Source organism: Ceratotherium simum, chromosome 2, assembly GCF_057802395.1.
Source record: "Ceratotherium simum simum isolate JZ-2026a chromosome 2, ASM5780239v1, whole genome shotgun sequence".
In the NCBI taxonomy this organism is placed as follows: Eukaryota; Metazoa; Chordata; class Mammalia; order Perissodactyla; family Rhinocerotidae; genus Ceratotherium; species Ceratotherium simum.
Window position 1 is genome coordinate 894,651 of NC_141901.1, and position 18,556 is coordinate 913,206.

General features: G+C 53.5%; 1 protein-coding gene across 1 annotated transcript; it reads right to left on the bottom strand.

The window, feature by feature from the left end:
* Positions 1–12,156: 12,156 nt before the first annotated feature.
* Positions 12,157–14,536, bottom strand: KISS1 (KiSS-1 metastasis suppressor). The gene is made up of 2 exons (XM_004425136.3): positions 14,386–14,536; positions 12,157–12,467 (listed from the first exon to the last, which is right to left on the bottom strand). The coding sequence occupies exons 1-2, from the start codon at positions 14,486–14,488 to the stop codon at positions 12,157–12,159; spliced, it is 414 nt and encodes a 137-aa protein (XP_004425193.3). The 5' UTR covers positions 14,489–14,536.
* Between the last annotated feature and the right edge of the window lie 4,020 nt (positions 14,537–18,556).

The window sequence follows — 18,556 nt, forward strand, 5'->3', positions numbered from 1 at the left end:
TAGTGAGCAATGGTGGATGCTGCTAAAACGTCAGGCAAGATGTGAGTTAAAAGATAGACATGCAGTCATTGGTGCTGTTAGTGAGAGCTTTTTTGGTGATGCAGAGGGACAGGAATCCAGACAGGGATTGGTGGAAGAGTGATGGGTAGTAGGGAGATGAAGGCAATACAGTATAGGCAGCAATTTTGAGACGCTGGGCTGTAAGGAAGGGGGAAGAGGGTTATAGCTGGAGGGAAATGAGGACCGACAAGGAGGTCTCTCTCTTGTCTCCTCCCTCCTTCCCTCTCTTCCTTTCATTCTTCTTTCTCTTCTCTTCCCTTCTCTTCTCTTCTCTTCTTTTCCCTTCTCTTCTCCTCTCCTCTCTCCTCTCCACCTCTCTCTTTCCTCTCCTCTCCCCCTCCCCCCTCCCATCCCCAGCCCTCTTCCTCCTCCCTCTCTCCTTCTCCTCCCCCTCCCCCACCTCCCCCTACCTTTCCAAAGACAGGAACGAGTTGAATATATTTAAAGGCCTAGAAAGGACTCCATTGACAGGAAGGGATACTCAAGACAGTAGAATTCCTGAGAGGGCAGGAGTGCACAGGTGGACCACTGCTAGGAAAGGAAGACAGGAAGGTAGGGCATGTGCCCTCTTGTGGTTCATTTGCTTGGTATTGGAAGCTGAGGGACTTTCTGTCTGGTGACTATTATCTTCTCGGACAAGAAGGGAGTAAGGACCTCTGCTGGGAGTTGGGGATAGGAGGGGGTTTGGAAGTATGAGGAAAATGGAGAAGGTCTGAAATAATGATGGAAAGTGGGAAGAAGATGGCCAGGGAAACTAGGAGGATTTCTGAAAGGAATTAAGACATTTAATGGCTGGAGATGATGACTTTATACAGGAAGCCAGTCTGCCCTGTTCTCTGACTCTCCTTCCACCACTACAGTGCTTGGCTGCTTGGGTACAGATGCGGAGAAAGTACATGGGTGACTTCATCCAGGGCCGGGATGATGCCAGATGTGGTGATCAAAGATGAGGGACAAAAAGATTCAGGGTCTAGCAAAAATGTTCTTGAATGATAGACTGTGGACCAGAAGGTAGATGTGGAGAGAAGTCAACACAGGAGGGATGGATGAACTGGAAGGAAGCAGAGGACCACAGATGGGTGAGAAGAAAGAGCAGCAGTGGTGGGAATAGTTGAAGCATAAAGTTGGAGGGCAAAGAGCTGGTCAAGAGTGGGACTTCGAGATAATCTCTTTGGAGGTGGAGCAGTTACAAGTGATGGCAAATCCAGAGCAGGATGTGAGGGTGGATGGCTGAAGTGGAGTGGGGGTGAGGCCATTGGAAGGAGGGCACTCAAGGAGCCAAGAGGTCAGGGTGCTGGCTGGGTCACCATCTGCGTGGATGGTGATGTCATCCAGGAGGATGCAGAGGACACGGGGTGGAGGAAAGCTGTAAGCCAGAAGCCCAAGTCCTTGATAAATGATGAGGCGGGACCTGCAAGTCCAGTAATGACATTGAGTGAGTGAGGGAAGGTCCAGGGCAGAAAGCAAGGGCCTGAGAGGAGGACATTCTTCTCCCCGTGTCTACATCAGTCCTGGGAGGCGAGTGAACTGGTATCCCCCTAACACAGGAGGAAACCAAGACCTGGAGAAAAGTAATGTGTCCTAATTCACAGCTGGTAAGTGGCAGAGTGGGGCCTTGCATCTCCCCTGTACCATATCCTGTGTTACACGTGGGTCCAGCTGCCAAGGTGGCGGGGTGCCCTGCCCCAGAACCTCACTTCTCCCCACCTTGAGGCCCTCTGCTGATGGAGAGTCGGTCAGGAATCTCAGGAGACTGGCTTAACAGTGATGTTCTTTCCTTTCCCACCAACAGACCGTGACAAGCCTGTGACCTATCATGGCCAGCGCGTGTGACTGACCACCCACCCTTCCTCTCCCTCCCCTCTCCCCAGCCCTAGAGCAGAAGGAGCAAGGAGCAGGGAGAAAGCAAGTGGGGAGAAGGGGTCAGCCTGGAGGCTGCTTTCAGAACAGAGTAACCAACCCCATTTATTGGGCACCTACAATGTACCGTGAAGTACTTTGCATATGAATGTGTTTCATCCTCTCAGCAGCCCTGGGAAGGGGGCGTTCTCTCTCATTTCCACTGTTCAGATAAGGAGGCTGAGGCTGCAGAGAGCTCAGGGAGGGACGAGCTGAGCACTCCACCTTGTGACTCCTGGCCCCTCTGTGTGACTGGGGGTGTCAGAGATGACTGGCAGAGCCAACAGGGTTCAAAAGAGAGAGGTGCTGAGCTGTGGCTCGGCTGTAGAGAGTGCTGCCAGCCCCTCAGAGCTTGCCGCAGGAAGGAGCTTTTTAAAGCCGGTTGGGGCCCAGGGCAGGCCACCCCCAAATATCTGGCAATAGCATGTTGAGTATTTTGAATTAAAGTTACTTGAGAAGCACAAAGGGCTTTCTGACCCTCCTCTCTCTGTTCCTCCTGAAAGCAGGAAATCAATCTCCCCTGTGAAAGGTGCTCCCCTGAATCCTCGTCACCAGAGCTAGGAATTCAGGGCTGAGAATCCTGTATAAACAGACCTTGCTAATTTATTACCTCCAGCCTAAACTCTGCTTAAATTCCTCACTATTTATGTACCCTAAACCTAAGTTTCTTTGTTCTGTCAATTCTTCACAAATTTATTGTTTCGTTTTGTAAAAGTTATACTGCCTGCTTTGTTCACTCTCTGAGCATCATTTCTTTATGATCTCTAGTACGTATGTATTAAACTGAGTTTTTCTCCTGTTAATCTGGTTTTGTGTCAATTTTATTATTAGTCCAGCCATAAGAACACAAGAAGGAAAGAAAAGGGATTTTCCCCCGCCCCAGCAAGCCCCACCCCTAGCTGAGGTTGGATATCCAGTATACTGTAGCAGGACCGTGACATATATTTTAGCTTAACATTCAAGACTCTTCTATGGCAAAGGCAGGGCCAGAGGGTCCAGCCAAAAAGTCTAGGCCCCCTGTGGCCCCAGGCACTCTCCAACGAAAAATGCCTTCCCTCCTCACATCCCTGTCTCCTGCCAGTGTGTGCAACACACCCACATGCTACCCGGAGACCAGCAGTGGAACACAAGTGTGAATCAGAAGTGTGAACAGCCTCACCAGGAGAGAGACTCACGACAGTACGAGGCTGCTGTCAAACTGTGGACAAGAGTTGCAGGGGACCAGAGGAGAGGCAAGGAAATAACTTCTAAGAGGCTAACAGGATCCAGAAATAACAGTTTCTTGTTTCTCCTGATCACTCCAGCTCAGAAGCTGGGAGACTGGCAGCTGTTCCTTGCTCTTTTCATGGCTCCCCTCAGTCCACCTTCTCAACTTTTGTGGGCCCGAGATCCTGAGACCAGAGACCAGGTACCACATCCAAGCACAACTCCTCATGGTCTGGAATCAGAATGAGCAAAGATCCTGAAACCCAGTCCTTAAGGTCTGTCAAGGGCTCTGCAGCAGCTTAGCCAGGAGAGAGATGCCCCAGGGGGTCATAAAGCCCTTGAAGGATTTTCCAAGGGAAGCAGAGCCAGACCTATCTGTGCAGCCCTACAGTACAGAACTGAGGCCCGTGAAGAGTGGCAGAGAGAAGGGGTCCTGTGTGAGTTCCGTTCTGAGGAAGAGCTGTCTAGCAGTCGGCCTGCCCAGTAGGAGTGAGCGCCCTGCAAGGTGGTCAGCTCCGACCCTGGGACAGCCAGCTCTGGTCTTTGAGGAGTCTGTGTGGCCTGACTCTCGGCCAGGTTGCCTGACCTATGGCTCTTCCATTTCCACTGTTGGTGGAGATAGTGCAGAAGGGATGTGGAACCGCCACTAGAGTCTCTCCTGTCTGAACTTGGGCCTTCCAGTGCCCTGGGCTGTGGGGTGGAAAGCAGAGTGGGCAGGGACCCATATCAGTTATCCCCCAAGCCCCGGCAGCCCAGGGCTCCAGTTTTTCTCACAGAGACTCCCCAGGATCCCACGTCTGGGCCCCAGGCTGCATCAGCTTGAGGTCGCGGGAAGCGGAGCTGGCGGAGGCAGAGGGAAGGTTTGCGTGCACCTGCCTTTTCCCAGTGGGGCAGACCCAGGACGTGAGAACTGGTCGGGGAAGCGTAAATCCCTCAGAGCCTGGCCCTCTCCTCTCTTCGGATCCCACAGCTCAGTGTAGAGAGTGGGGGCAGGGCTGGGGGGTGGTCTGGGGGTCTCTCAGGAGACAGGTGGTGCTCAGGGTTTCTCTAAAAATGGCCCCAAATCCCACTTTGCTCCATGATAAAGATCCCAAAGAAATTTGGGTATTGTGACCAAGGCTGGGAGTGGCCAGCAGAGGTCAAGGGTAGAGGGAGAGAAGGCTGGTAGTAAAAGAACCCGTTTTATGCTGCTTTGAAACGGGCATGGATTTATTCCTGGCCATTATTAGTTTCGTGGAAAACTCTTACCATGACCACTGCCCTGGAGAAGGTGGTGAAAAGGTGGAAATTGGACTTATTGAAGTTTAGTGTTGAGGAGCTAAACGTCTTTGGGCTGGTCCTGCTTCTGTTCATACAAAGTGAACAGAGAAGCAGCAGTAAAGGTAAAAAATGGACATGTCTGTCTTCCACCTGTCTTCCCCCTACATCACGCTTCACTCCCATCCCTGGAGGGCCCCAGCTGGCTCCTCAGAGGAATTTTCAATCACATGGGGCACTAAGCTCATCAGAGATGAGCACTCAGCAGAGATGAGCAGCTGGGGCCTTGAGAGGGAAAGAAAGAGTTTAATAACAGCCAGGGCTGCCTTGTGTGGGTGGACCCTCTGGGAGGCGTAATTACTTGGAGAGCTGTGGGGAAGGCATTGGGGAGCAGGAGAACCTTGGGCGGGGGTGGAGAGAACCAGGCATCCTTAGCTGTTTGTTCAGGGGACCTTGGAGGAACAGAAATTCAGCTAGAGGGCTGGGGTGATCCCAACCTGAGGGCTGCTCAAGTGGTGAGCCAAGAAAATTGAAGGCAGGGTCACGTGGGTCTCGGGAGCTGCAGGGGCCAGGGGAGGATTGGCAAGGGGGTACTTGGTAGGAGAGCCTGGTCAAAGGGGTCTTCCTGAAATAAGATGCACCCAACGTAGTGGGAACAGACACCATATTCTGTGGCATGAAAGCTAGACACATCATAAATTGCTTTTTCCCAGATGGCGCCAAAGGTCTGTTTTATTATCAAAAAGCGTAAACTAGAGTCTCTTCATCCAGAGGAGGGCGTGACAGCGGAGCAGCTCAGTGGAGTGTGTGTGGGGTTGGGGGCTTGATGCAGCGACAGTGTTCTGATGGGAGGTTTTGTGTGCTAAGAGTGTCCCCAGCAGAAGTGCAGCTGGGATGGGGGAGGGCTGTTAGGGAAAGAGATTGTATCCCAAGAATGCCTTTCCCAGAAAATGAGCCTCTTCCTCCCTCCCTCCCTTTCTTCTTTCCCGCTTTCCTATTATTTTTTATCAGAAAAATAAACACTCTAGTTTCAAAAACCAATAGAACTAAAAGGCTTATCATGAAAACCAGCAGTCATCAGTTCCGTCCCCAGTCCCCCCAGCCCCCCAACCTGCCCCCAGCCCCCCAGCACCCAGCCCCTAGCACCCAGCCCCCAGTTCCCAAGCCCCTAGCCACCCAGCACCCCTGCCCCCAGCATCCCAGCCTCCAGTCCCCCAGCCTCCCAGCCCCCAGGCCCCAGCCCCCAGTCTCCAGCCCCCCAGGCCCCAGCCCCCTAGTCCCCCAGCCTTGTGACCCCCAGTCCCTCAGCACCCCAGCCCCTCAGCACTCAGCCCCAGTCCCCAGCCCCTAGCCCCCAATCCCCCAGCCTCCAGCCCTCCAGCACCCCAGCCCCCAGCCCCTCTACCTGCCCCCAGCCCCCAGTCCCCCAGCACCCCAGCCCCTAGCACCCAGCCCCTAGCCCTCCAATCCCCCAGCCTCCAGCCCACCACACCCCAGCCTCCAGCCCCTCCCACCCCCAGAACCTAGCCCCCAGGCCCCAGGCCCCCAGCACCCAGCTCCCAGCACCCAGTCCCCAGTGTCCCAGCCCCAGTCCTCCAGCCCCCAGCACCCCAGCCCCCAGTCCCCAGCCTCCAGCCCCCAGCACCCCAGCCCCAGCCCCCAGCACTCAGCACCCAGCCCCCAGCACCCCAATCCCCAGCCCCCAGCACCCAGCCTCCCAGCCCTCACCCCCCAGTCCCCCAGCCTCTAGCACTCCAGCCTCCAGCACACCAGCACTCCATCTCCCAGCCCCCAGCCCCCCAGCACCCCAGCCCCCAGCCCCCCAGGCCTCAGCCCCCAGCCGCCAGCCCTGCTCCACAGAGGCAACACCTTTCAACTCTCTTGGCTATTTTGCTGTTGTCGGTAGCCCATACTCCTGAAGGTCATGCTTATTCTGCCATTTCTTAATTTTTCTATTTTATACATTATTTATTGATCTTCCTTTATGGCAGATGAGGATTTCTCTCTCTTATACTCTGCCCCTCCAATTTTGGCAAAATCAAAAGTCAGTATTCACATTATTTTAATTAAACTATTGTTCATTGTGTATTATCATTACATTTCCTTTCATGTGTAATTTTTTGCTTTTCGTTAAGTTCATCATTGCCCCTTCCCCCTTTTCCACTCCTTGTTTTCCTTTGATCCTATGAATTCTATCCAGATGCTCACACCCCCTTTCCACCTGGTGAACGCCCAGGTATGTACAGTGGGACTTTCTCCCAGAGCTCCGTGCCCCGGGTGGGCGGCACGCTGCTGTCTCACTGTCTGGGGCATCTGTGCTGTGTCCTCTGTGGCTTTCTGTCTCAGGCTGCGAGGGCTCCTCTCCCTTGGTTTGCACTGTTGTTTAAGCGGAGCATGTACTCTGGAAGCTTGCTGAGAAGCAAACGTTTCCAGTCCTGGCACGTCTAAAAATGTTTCCATTCGACCTGTACTCCAAATAGTTTAGTTGTGAATAGAATTCTAGGTTGAAATTTATTTTCTCTCTGAAATTGGCAGTTGTTTTTCCAATATCTTCTGATTTTCCTGAGTCTGGTGCAGTTCTGACCGCGACTCCCGTGGGTTTATCTGAAGGGCCTTTCACCCCCTCTCCTCCTCCCTGTCTTTGGGTCTTTTTCCATTCGTGTGCTGAGCACTCCGTGGATGCCCTCAATCTGGAAACTCATGTCCTTCCATTCTGGGAAATCAGCCCACATCAGTTCTTTGGTCATTTCTTTCCTTCCATTTTCTGTTTTCTCTCTTCTGGAACTCATATTACTAGGCTATTGCAACTTTTGTTTGTTTTCTAAGATTCTTATATTTTATCTCCTGATTTCTTTCTCTTCTACCTTCCAGGAGATTTTCTGACCTTTATTTTCCAACTCTTTTATTTCTTTAAAAATTTTTTTCTCCTATATTTTTAACTTCCAAGGGCCCTTTCTGATTCTTTGACTACTCTTATATTTATTGCATCCACTACTTGTTTCATGGATGCAAAATTTTCTGATGCCCCTGAGAATCTTCATTACAGACTAGTTTTCTTTAAACGGTGTTTCTCTTCTCTGTGTTTGTTAGCTTTGGTCTCTTCCCAACCGGAGGTTTCCCTCAAACTCCTGGGACTCCTTGGCTCTCGACTCACAGTGAAGAGAGAGACGGGTGGAGGGGCCTTGAAACTCAGTGTGCGGGGGCAGGGCTGGTGCACCTCACGCTAGGGGGGCCTCTGAGCTGGCTTTTCCCTGGGGCACTGCCATAGACTGAATGTCCATGTCCCCCCAAAATCAAGTTGAAACCTAACCCCCAATGTGATGGTATTTGGAGGTGGGACCTTCGGTAGGTGATGACATCATGAGGGTGGAGCCTCATGAATGGGATTAGTGTAAAAGAGGCCCCACAGAACTCCCTCTTCCTTTCTGCCACATGAGGACACAGCAAAATGACTATGAACCAGGAAGCAGGCTGTCACCAAGCACTAAACCTGGGGCCCCTTGATCTTGGACTTCCAGCCTCCAGAACAGTGAGAAATAAATTTCTGTTGTTTATAAGCCACCCAGTGTGTGGTATTTTGTTACAGCAGCCCGAATGGACTAAGACAGGCACCCTCCATGTCACTATCTGATGGTCTTTTCTTTGGGGCCTCCATCTCCCCCCTGGGGTCTGGGGAGGCAACCTTGCTGCCTGTGTAGTGGGAAGGGCTTAGGATGGGGCTGGGGGCTCACCCAGACAGACTTGCACACAGTCCCTCTCTTGTCAGCCACTCTCTATCTCCATCCTCATGTGCTTGTGTCTCCATGACTGGAGGTCTCTACTGAGTCCTCAAAAGAAGAACCCTCCAGCCTCTTCCTGGTGTGGAAGCAGGATAGCCTGGCTGTGTTGGCTGGGGAGAGCAGACCAGGAAGTCTAACTTCTCCATGTACAGATTTGCTGTCAGTCCTACTGTTTTCAGTCCAGATTCATCCCAGACACCTCCAAGCACCGAGACCTGGTCCTGCGGTGAACCCACCATGTCCCTTTAGTAACCTCCTTTGCTGGCTTTGAGGTTGTGGCTTCCTTCATTCGCCCAAGCCCTCCATCTAATTTTCATCTTGAAAATCTGGTTTCTTGAAAATCATTTCTTGTCTGCTGTGGTTTCCTCTCCCTTCTCTTTGTCCTTCAGAGTTGATACCGCTCTTATTCACGTTGTCTTCAGAGGCTTAGGGAGTGCGTGACTCATAAATGTGTCAAAGTGGTACTTTGTAACATTTCATGGAGGTGATATGTTGAAGGGACAGTTGTTAAGACTATATTGGACAGATTGAGCCAGCCCTTCTAGTGGTTAAGATTTGGCGCTCTTACCGCCATGGCCCGGGTTCGTTTCCCAGTAGTGGAGCCAGGCGGCTCACATAGAGAATTAAGCTAACAACTAGGCTACACAACTACGCGCTGAAACTTAAAAATAAAAAGACTATATTGGACAGATAATAGAGAAACTGTAGGAAAGTCAAATCTGAGAAGGTGGTGAAGGTGGGGGCTGTTTCTTGTGTCCTGGCTCTCCCCAAAACAAAAACCAAGTCCTGTCCCCAGCTCCCTGCTCTTGGCCAAGCACTGAAATGTGTGGGGCTCTGATGTCTGCCAAATGGAAGAAGGCACTGAAGGTGAGGAAGGGCATGCTAGCTCTCCTCAACTTGACGTCCTTCACCTCCCTGTGACCAAGTCTGGACTTGGGGAAGCTGCTTCCAGAGAGAGAAGGAGACAGACGGGGCAAAACCCAGATGGTTGGGCCCTGGCAGGAGGTTTGAGAGGAGGAGGCCTGCTCTGGGGATTGGTGACTTCACCTGTGTTATCATCAAAGAAGTCTAGAGAGGGACTGGGAGAGAGTTACATTGGCTGCTGGACCTGCTTCCGAAGACAAATCATTCAGGAAAAGGGTTGGCTCTGCCACGCAGCAGGACCAGAGAAAAAAGGAAGACTAGTGTGTAGGAAGATTATGGCATTTGGAGTTAGAATGTGCGAGTCTGTTCTTGGCTCTGTAACTTTCCAGCTATCTGACCTTGGGCACACCACTTAACCTCTCGGAGCCTCAGTTTCCTCTTCTATACAATGGGGATGTACTGCCCGCTCAGGCAGTTGTGAGGATGAAATGGGGTAGCCCTGTGCTTGGCGCACTGAGAGGACTCAAAAATTGCTTGTTAATGTATTAAGAGTGATACTAGAGGCAGAACTCTCTCTGTACCCCTCCCACCCCCGCCCCCCAATTCCTTTCCATAGGGGTGTGAGACCAGCTCCCTACTAGCATAACAGACTCTCCAAAAGGGGTGGAACCTGGAAAGAAGACTCTCCCACTGCACCTTCTTCCAGCGAGGGATGCCCAGGCCCTCCTGGTTTCTTGCCCTTTAGGGACTGTCCAGAGATCCCAGGGAGGATCCTAGGATTTGAGCACTCCTAGGCAGCCCCACTGTTTCCAAGTCTTTGGGCTCTGGTCCCCTAGCTCTCCGAGCTCACCCAGAAAATTTGGACACACGGACAGGAGTCCCTGGGGCTTATAATGTTTATAGCCCCTCACGGCCTCCAACCTGCCCTACACCCTCCCTCCAATCTGTGGAGCAGGTTCAGAGTCAAGCTGGAAGCCTGCTCTGAAACAAAGACCCCTTTGTCCCATGGAGACCCCTATCTCTCCCCAAGACATAGGGCAAAGAACCGCAAAGCCCAGGGTCTCACACACAGCAGTCCTGGCACAAGAGGCATGGGGCAGGCAGACACAGCTCTCCTCCCGCTTCCTGCTGAAGCAGGGCCTCTGAGTCAGCGAGCACAGAGATCCTGCGGGACACCGCGGAGCAGGGGCAACTGATGGGGCCTGAAATGTCGAGAGAGCCCACGCCACACACAGGGTCACACAGAATCCTGGATGTGAACATGCACACAGTTTCTCATATTTATCCCTCTCACACAGACAGGCCTACTTCCTACACTAGAGATCATGCGTCACTCTCCTGCCCCTGAAACTACACACACACTCCTGCCTCCTATCTGCCTAAACTTAAGCCTTTGAGGAAGGGCTAGAGGGGATCACAGGGAATTTTGTAAAATCAGGCTGGCTAAGAGCAGATTTCAGAGACCCAGCAGCCTCTCGCCCCACAGTCTTCATCAGGGAAAGGACTGTCCAGGGAGGAGGAGAACAGCTGACTCAGAATTGAGGCTGAGTTTGTGATCCCTCTCCCAGAGGTACAAGGACACATCCCAGGAGGTTTGGGGGATGAAATGCCTTTCCAAATAGCCACAGCATCCCCTGTCATGCCATGTATGACATGAGCTCACAGCAGCATTGATAATGTGAGAGATCCTGGAGGACTGTTTCAGGGTAGAGATGGGGGTGGGTGGGTTGTCATGTTCCCATGGCAGCCTATCTCGTTGCCATAGCAACAGCGGGTAGAGTCCTGGTTTCTGTAATGGGTGGAACACTGTGGCCTTTCACAGGGTGGTGGTGGGTCCCACAATCCTTCTGGGAGAGAACATTTTCCTCCTAGACCAAGCAGGGTAGGGGTGGCCTGCATCCGTCAGATAGGGCTGGGTTTTCTTGTGTGCAAAAAAGGGGCTTTCCTGGGGTTTCCCTACTGCAAGCTCTGCTCCTTCCCACAGCAATTCCAACTCCCCTGTTATCGGGCCTCCAGGAATGTCCCCACAAGGCAGACTGCCCTTTCCTGATGTCCACCACGGCTGACTCAGATGGAAACTCTGCCATTTCAGAGAGGAGTGACAGTGCAGTGGGGGAGCCAGGCTCTGGTGTCAGGAGCTGGGTTAGGCTTGCCTCTCATTGGCTGTGGGACTTGAGCAAGTCATTTATCTTTCTGAACCTCAGGGCTCTCACATGTGGAACAGGGCTAATGCATGCCCAGCTCCCTGGGTGGTTACGAGGGTGCGGAGAAGTGATACACGTAAAGTGGTGGACTCACCAAGGGCTTCCCAGGGGGCAAGGGATGGATGGCCCAGTCCACTGTTGACACCCCTTGAATGTGGAGTGGGGCTCAGTGCCTTGGGCTAAGCACGTGCAGAGGTCTGATTGTGGGGTTGGGGTGATACTTAACCCTCAGTGGAGAGGGCAGTGGTTGGCACGATCTTCCAGATCAAGCTGTCCAACTGGCTGAAAACTTCCCAGGGAAAGGAGAAGGTACCTAAGGCGGCCGCCTTCCCCTGGCCTAGATCAGTGCTACTCAAAGTGTGGGCCGTGGCCCATGCCTCTGTGCAAAGTGTCTGTTACCCCTTCGCAGCGAGACAAGTGTAGGAATTAAGAAGACATCTTCAGAAATTTTTATGGAAACTTGATATTGCTGAAACACCCAAGCAGCATCCGATTTGAGCTTCTCATTAGCTTTTTTTAAAATTTCTCAGTTTTTTTAGTGATTCATTTTTAGTGTGTGTGTGTGTTTAAAAGTATTGGTCTACCCCGGGTTGGGGGAAAAAAACACCTGGTCCTTCACCACCTCTAGTCTGAAAAGCCCTGACCTCGGTAACAGTAAAGCCAACGTAAAACCAGCTAAAGACCCGATCGGGGAGAGAAGGCAAACAACCTCATCCAGGCTGCTTGCAAAAATGAGCCACAAATCACACGTGGGTGAGTCGGCAGCATTTCCTTTATCGCTTCAGGACAGAAACTCCAGTCATCCTCCCTCTGCCCTGCCCCCAGCCCCGGCCCCGCGCGCTCGGACCCTCGTCCGTGCGGGGTCGTCCAGAGCCACCACCGCGCGCTCAGCCCCGCGCGGCACCTCCGCGCGGCGTCCCGGGCGCCGCCCGCCGCCGGCCGTAGCGCAGCCCGAAGGAGTTCCAGTTGTAGGCGGGCAGCGCCTTCTCCCGCTGTACCGGCGCGGCACCCCGGGGCGCGGGGATCCGGCGGCTGCGGGGGGTGCACGGGCCCGGGCGCTGGGGCCCCGCGGAGCTCCCCGGAGGCGGGCACAGCCAGGCCCCCCGAGGGCGCGGCCCGGCCAGGGCGGGCTTCCCCTCCGCGCGGCGCGGGCTCTGCGCCCAGGGGGCCAGGAGCGCCAGGGGTCCGAGCCGCCGGCCTAGGACAGAGCCACAGGGAGAGGCTGTGGTGAGGCTGGCTCACGAGAGGCGGCTTTAGAATACCTACCTACGCACGTGCCCATCCTGTGCTTCCTTCTTGCGCCTTGACCTCGAGGAAGCCCAGCGCTCAGTGCCGGGCACCATCAGCATCAGCATCTCAGCCTGGCTGGTGAAGCCATTTGCTCCTCCCTTCTTCAACATAGCTTTGATTTCAAATGTTTTCCAGAATTATCCTAAATAGCTTTTATATTACATTACTTCCTTTTAGGAAGCAAACAGGGTGCAGCTTGGAAATAGAAAACGACAGTATTTGCTGAACACTGGGCTTTGCTCCTCTTCCTGGCTCACTGCTGGCCTCTGTCCCTCTCTGCCTCAGGCTCCTCCGCTGGACTGTGAGCCCTGGGGCCGGCAGCCGCGTCCGTTCCTCTCTGTCTCACTCAGAGTGCTTGGGACAGTGCCTTGCACACACATAGTAGGGCCTCAGTAAGCGCTTGTTAAATATATGAAAGCTAATGAGAAGCTTGTAGTTACAGAAATCAAGAAAGTGGAGCTGAGACCATTCATTGTGCCCGCACATCCCTTCAATAATTGCGACCCCATAATAAGCAATACAAGGCCTGGAAGAACAGTGGGGAATTATCTAGGTCATCTTAGGCGGCTCACCTCCTCCACTCCGGGCGTAATCAATCTGTCCCCTTCAAACTGAGGGTTAACGAGGCTAATTTGGAAGGCACTGCACATGCAAGGCTCATTGAGTTCACTCTAATTTTGGGCAGTAAAATAGTGCAACTAGCTCTGAGTAGACAATAACCCCAGCCAATTGTGGCAAGAGATCAGTGGAAATGAGGCCTGGTGTGTGAGTGGGTGTGTGTTGGCGGGGTAGTTAGCTTTGAGCCCTGCCCTTCCATTCCCTGGCTTACTTTGGAGGAGTGTGGGCATGGTCCAGAGTTAATAATAATCTTCCTAGGAGGCCCCTCCCGCCTTACCTAGGGCCTGGCTGAGATGGGGAGGGCTTCCTTCCCAGTTACACCCATATCCTGCAGTAGGATCACTGCTCAGGCTGCTGAAAGCCTTTTGCCAAAAAAAGCCAAGAGTTCAGTGTCTCAGGACAGTGGTGAGGTTGTTCTCCGGGGGCCTCCCTTACCCAGAAAGGACACCTGATCCCAGGAAAGACGCTCTGGGCAAAGGACATCCGGCCGTGTTCTTTTGATCTGGGATATCTTATGTAACAATGAAATCAAATGTGGAGAGAATCTGCTCCACGTCCCACGGCTGGAGGAGCTGAGGTCCTGAGAGGCTAAGCCATGGTTCGTTTGCCCAGAGAGCTGACCACTGGGCAGTGTTAACCCCTGACTCCATTCTAGCTCGTGTCCCTTAGAGACACACTCTTGGGGAGCTCTGCGCCTGCTGGGCTTCTGAGCGTTTGATCAGTGACTTGGGGGACGTTTGTTTTCCTCTTTGGGCCTCAGTTTCTCCTGCTCATCAGCTCCACAGTGAACTCATACGGTTGACAGGAATTAGGATCTGTCCTTCTGTTTAGGTTCTTTTTTTTTTTCTAAATTCCCCACAAAGGGTGTGAGGTCACTAATAAAAGAAACCTACGTCGTAAATTCCTTCTCAATAGATCTGCACAGAGAGGCAGTTGGCGTGAAGCAGAGAAAACCGTGCAGAAGCCCTGCCGTTAACAAGCGCCTGAACCCAGGGGAGCCTCCTGACGCCCATAACAGCGGCAAGCCAGCCCTAACATGCAAGGTGAATGGGACCCCTAAATGAGTTGCATGGGCCAGTCTCCGGCTTCCATTAGATGCAGTGTTAAACTCACTTCAATAGACTAGCCATCATCTGAAAAATATGGTAACTCGCACTTTGCAACAATTCACTTCCTCCCTCCCACCCTTCTTCCCAGACGGCGCATACCTGTGGATCTAGGATTCTCCGCGGGCGCCACCTTTTCTAATGTCTCCCTGAAGGAGGTGGCACAGAGGAAAAGCATCAGCTGCCAAAAAACCAGTGAGTTCATTGTGGTGGGAAGATGCAGGTCCTGGAAGTGCCCTGAGGCCAAGACAGAGAGAGGGAAGAAGGACTAGGGGAGGCGCAGGGTCTGGCTTGGGTGCTGGGGCAGAGCCCTGGGTGAAGGAGAGAGCCCTGGAAGGGAGGAAACAGACCCTGTCCTTGGAGGCCCCAGGAGAGGGATGAGTCTGAACAGATGCATCATGGAAATGGGACTGAGACCACTTACACAGTCTAGTTAAAGCTGAACTCATGCTAAGTGAGGATTGTCAGGGAGGGCTTCCTGCAGGAGGTGAGGCCAGTCAAGTTAGGAAGGAAGGAAGGAAGGGTCCATATTGATGGAAAGGGCAAGACTGCTCAGGTTGGAGAATGGCCGGGATTCTGAATCTCAGGTTTGCTTGAGAGGAACATTGTAGAAAGGAGGGGTGAGATGCAATGTGTCGGAGTGAGCAGGGAGGGGTGAAGGGACGTGGTGCAAGGCATGTCACGGAGTGGTAGGACGTTGGGATCAAATGTTCTCTCTGGAGCCTGCGAGCAGGCGCTTCTTCCCTCCAGCTGGGCTCTGCATAAATGTGCTCTGCTCTTCTCATTAGAATGTGCTTTCTCGAACCTGGCCCAGTTCCCTCCTGCTGTAATAGAAACTTAATTCTTTTCCTTTTTCAAGAAAAAAGGAAGAAAGAGGCAATCATCTTGCACTCTCTCTCTCTTATAGCCTTTCACAGCCTTGAAGACCGTCATTAAATTGTCTTATTGCCTATAATTCAGAGAAGAGAAAAACCTTTCCCTGGTTTCTCAGGGCAATTGTCCCCATATTCTATTCTCTGCGGGCTGGGAGGATATGAATGGAATTGACCTCAGGATTTAGGCTATTGAGATGGGAGCTGTGTACCGTGACCTCCCTTCACCCCCTTTCCCTTTACCCTCTCACGCCCTCCACCCCCGCCGCGTTGCGCTTCCAGCTCCCAAGTTTAATTTCTCTTTGAAAAAGTCATCAGGCACTTTGAGATTGTGCGACAGGCATGATTAATGACAAACTGATGGGGAGGAGGTGGCGCTGCAGGCTCAGGAAAAGGGCATCAGCGCTAAATCTAAGGGCTGGAGCCTTCTTGGTGAGCGAGGGGGCAAGAGGGAGGGAGGGGCGGGACCATCAGCTCCTAACGGTTGCTCAGCCCCATCCGTCCTTCCGTCCTCGCCCCCACTCCCCATTCCCCTTCCAGCTCCCTCCAGGCCCCAGGCGAGGGGTAGAGGGTAGGAATCCTGAACCGGGATCAGGAATACCGGAATCTGGCCCCAGCTCTGCCCACCCCTCCCTGTGGGACGTGAGCAAATCACGCCCATCTCTGGGCCTTATTGCTCCGTCTGTAAATACGAGCATTGGATCAGACTGGCCACCGACTGTCCCCTCAGATGGTCGTTTATCCTTGCAGACTTTGATTCTGTGACACCCGAAACCAGACCTCCGCTCTCTGCACTTGCCTTAAGGCCTGGGGTGGGGCGTGGAGTAGAGGCAGTATCAATACATAAGAGAGAACAGTGCGAAACCATTCCTTTTGTGGCTCCAGACCCTGGATGCATAGGGTCCAGGTTAGTTCAGAAATCGTTCCTGATCACAGCACCGCCTAGGTACTGTGTGTGCACAAGTGTGTCAAGGCACAGGGTTGCGGCCGGCAGCCCCTCCCCCCAGATCTCGAGTCTAGCACAAGAAATTGAGTCGTCAGCAGGCCATTTCAAAATAACACTGTACTGGTAGGCCAGATGAGTTGGTACACAGGGACTGGGGGGTCTGGAGGGTCCAGGCAGGCTTTCAGCAGGGCTGGCACCTGAGCTGAGTTTCTGAGCACAAGTCTGCCAGATGAAGAACGGTTTACAGAAGGCAATTCCAGCAGGGGGAGCTGGAGTGGGCCGGCTGGGCTGGGTGTGGAGGGAACTGCGGGCCCCGCAGCCCGCCAGGAGGTTGGGGCTCTGCCGGAGAGAGTAAGGAGGCTGGGGAAGGGGCCAAGCAGGGGCTTTGTCCTGGAACAGGCTGAGCCAGAGAGGAATGTATGTAGATATGCATTTCAGATGGAGCCTTCTAGCGGCCCTGCAGGAGCAGGATGGTGAATGAGGAAGCGGGGAGAGGGCAGGCTGTGTGGGTAGAAGGTAGTGCTCCTCTCACCCCGTGTTGCCTCCTCCCCATCGTAGAGAGCACTTACCATGGGCACCACGTGAGAATTCTGGTTTCCCCCCACTGCCTGACCCCAGCACGCGCACACACACACACACACACACACGCACACGCACACGCACACAGATTCCCTCAACTCTGAACATGTGGTAGAATTGAATTGTTTGGAAAAGAACTGTCAGCTTCCAAGGGGCCACAATGTGGTTCCCCTGCCCCTGGGGCTTTTGTACCTAGTGAGTAACAGAGCAATTCCAGGCATAGTTGGAAAGCTTTTGAGGTGGGGTGGCCTCCTTCCTGGGGGGACCCCAGTTCTCTGTGCAGGGGGCTCACAGGGTGGGATGGGGCTCTGGTAGGTTTGGATTTGCTATCCATAAGTTGGGGGAACTGCTCAGAGGAGCCCCAATGAGCCCATGAGCCCCGAGGGGTTCCCCTGCTCCCTCTAATTCCAGCCACAGAGAGTTCATTCATTGCCTTCACTCTTACCACAGTAAGGGGAGTCCTTGGGAGGGTCCTGGCTTCACAAATCAAGTGCAAAAGTCAGCGTATTCACCCCAACATCCCAGAATAATCTGGCCAACCTGGTCGTCAGGAAGGATCACCACCAACTCCTTTGCCTGCCTGGGACACATCTGTCAGTCCAGGAACTGAATTCCTGCCCCCACCTCCAGAGCCTCCCAGCTGGGCAGACCCCTCCCAGGTGTGGATGACCCCTCTCAGGTGCACCTACCTTGGCTCCGTTCTGGGATGGTGGGAGCCCCGCAGCGTCTGTGAGGTGGTGACTACTGAGGTGGATGAACGCCCAGAGGGAGGGGAGCTGTGCTCCTGGGCTCCCTCTGCCAGCCCCCCTGATCATGTCCGTTTTATAAAGCCCTGGGTGACGTCTCCAGGCACAGGCCCACCTCTGCCTCTCTCCCTCCTCCTCAGACCCCTCAGAGAGCACAGCCCAGACTTCTGTCTCCGGCCTCCTGGCTCTCATGACTGAAATCAGCCTCTTCCTACCCCCAGAAGTCCTCCTAGGCTGGCTTTCTGGTTGTCACGAGTTCCTTCCATCCTCCTCACCCCCTTCCTCCAGACCCACTCAGCTGGAGACCCATTCTGCCCCAAACAACGTGGAAATGGACTATTTGTGAAATGTCTTATTCCCCCTGCGGACAAGAACGACAAGCACACGCAGTGTGAGGTGAGTGTGGTAAAGGAGGAGGCAGGGAGAGGACAGGGGCGCAGTCTGACCAAGGGGCTCCTTGCTCCCGATGCTTCCAGCTCTGGCCAGCTCAGCTTGGGGCTCAGACCAGAAGGCGGCTCCTGGGCTGTGATCTGCAACTCGGGGGAAATGCTCTCTTTTTTTTTTTCCTTCCTTCTTCCCTTCTTTTCCCAAACAATTGCTGAGCACTTGCTCAGCACAGGGTTTTGAGATGAATATGACGTGGGCAGATGGGTGAGGCAGGTATGTCAGCCCTTGGCAAAGAGAGAGGAATAAAATGGCCGCAGGTGCACCTACGTGCAGGAAGTGCTCAGGGAACGCAGAAAAGTGACCTCCAGGTGCAGTGTCTTGGGAGGTCCTGCTCCTGAGGCCCCACCTCCGCGTGTCGTGGCCGTGATCACAGCGCTTTGTCGTTGCTGGGTACTTCACTTTGAAGTACCAGGTATCGTCCTTTGGCACCCTCAGCATCCACTCCATTCCCTCGTCCAGACGTAAAGGCTCTCATAGTTACTAAATGTGTGCATTGCAACGACGACCCTTGTCTCTTTCTTTGGCCTGCAAGAAGGCTCCTTACCCTTGGACAAGGGGCTCTCCAGGACAGAGGCTCTTCCCTTGGTCAGACTGGGGCTCTCCAAAGGCAGCGGCTACGTCTCTACCCTCAGACAGGAAGCTCTCCCAGCACAGGCTCTACCTGGGGGGTGTGCTGTGCCGAC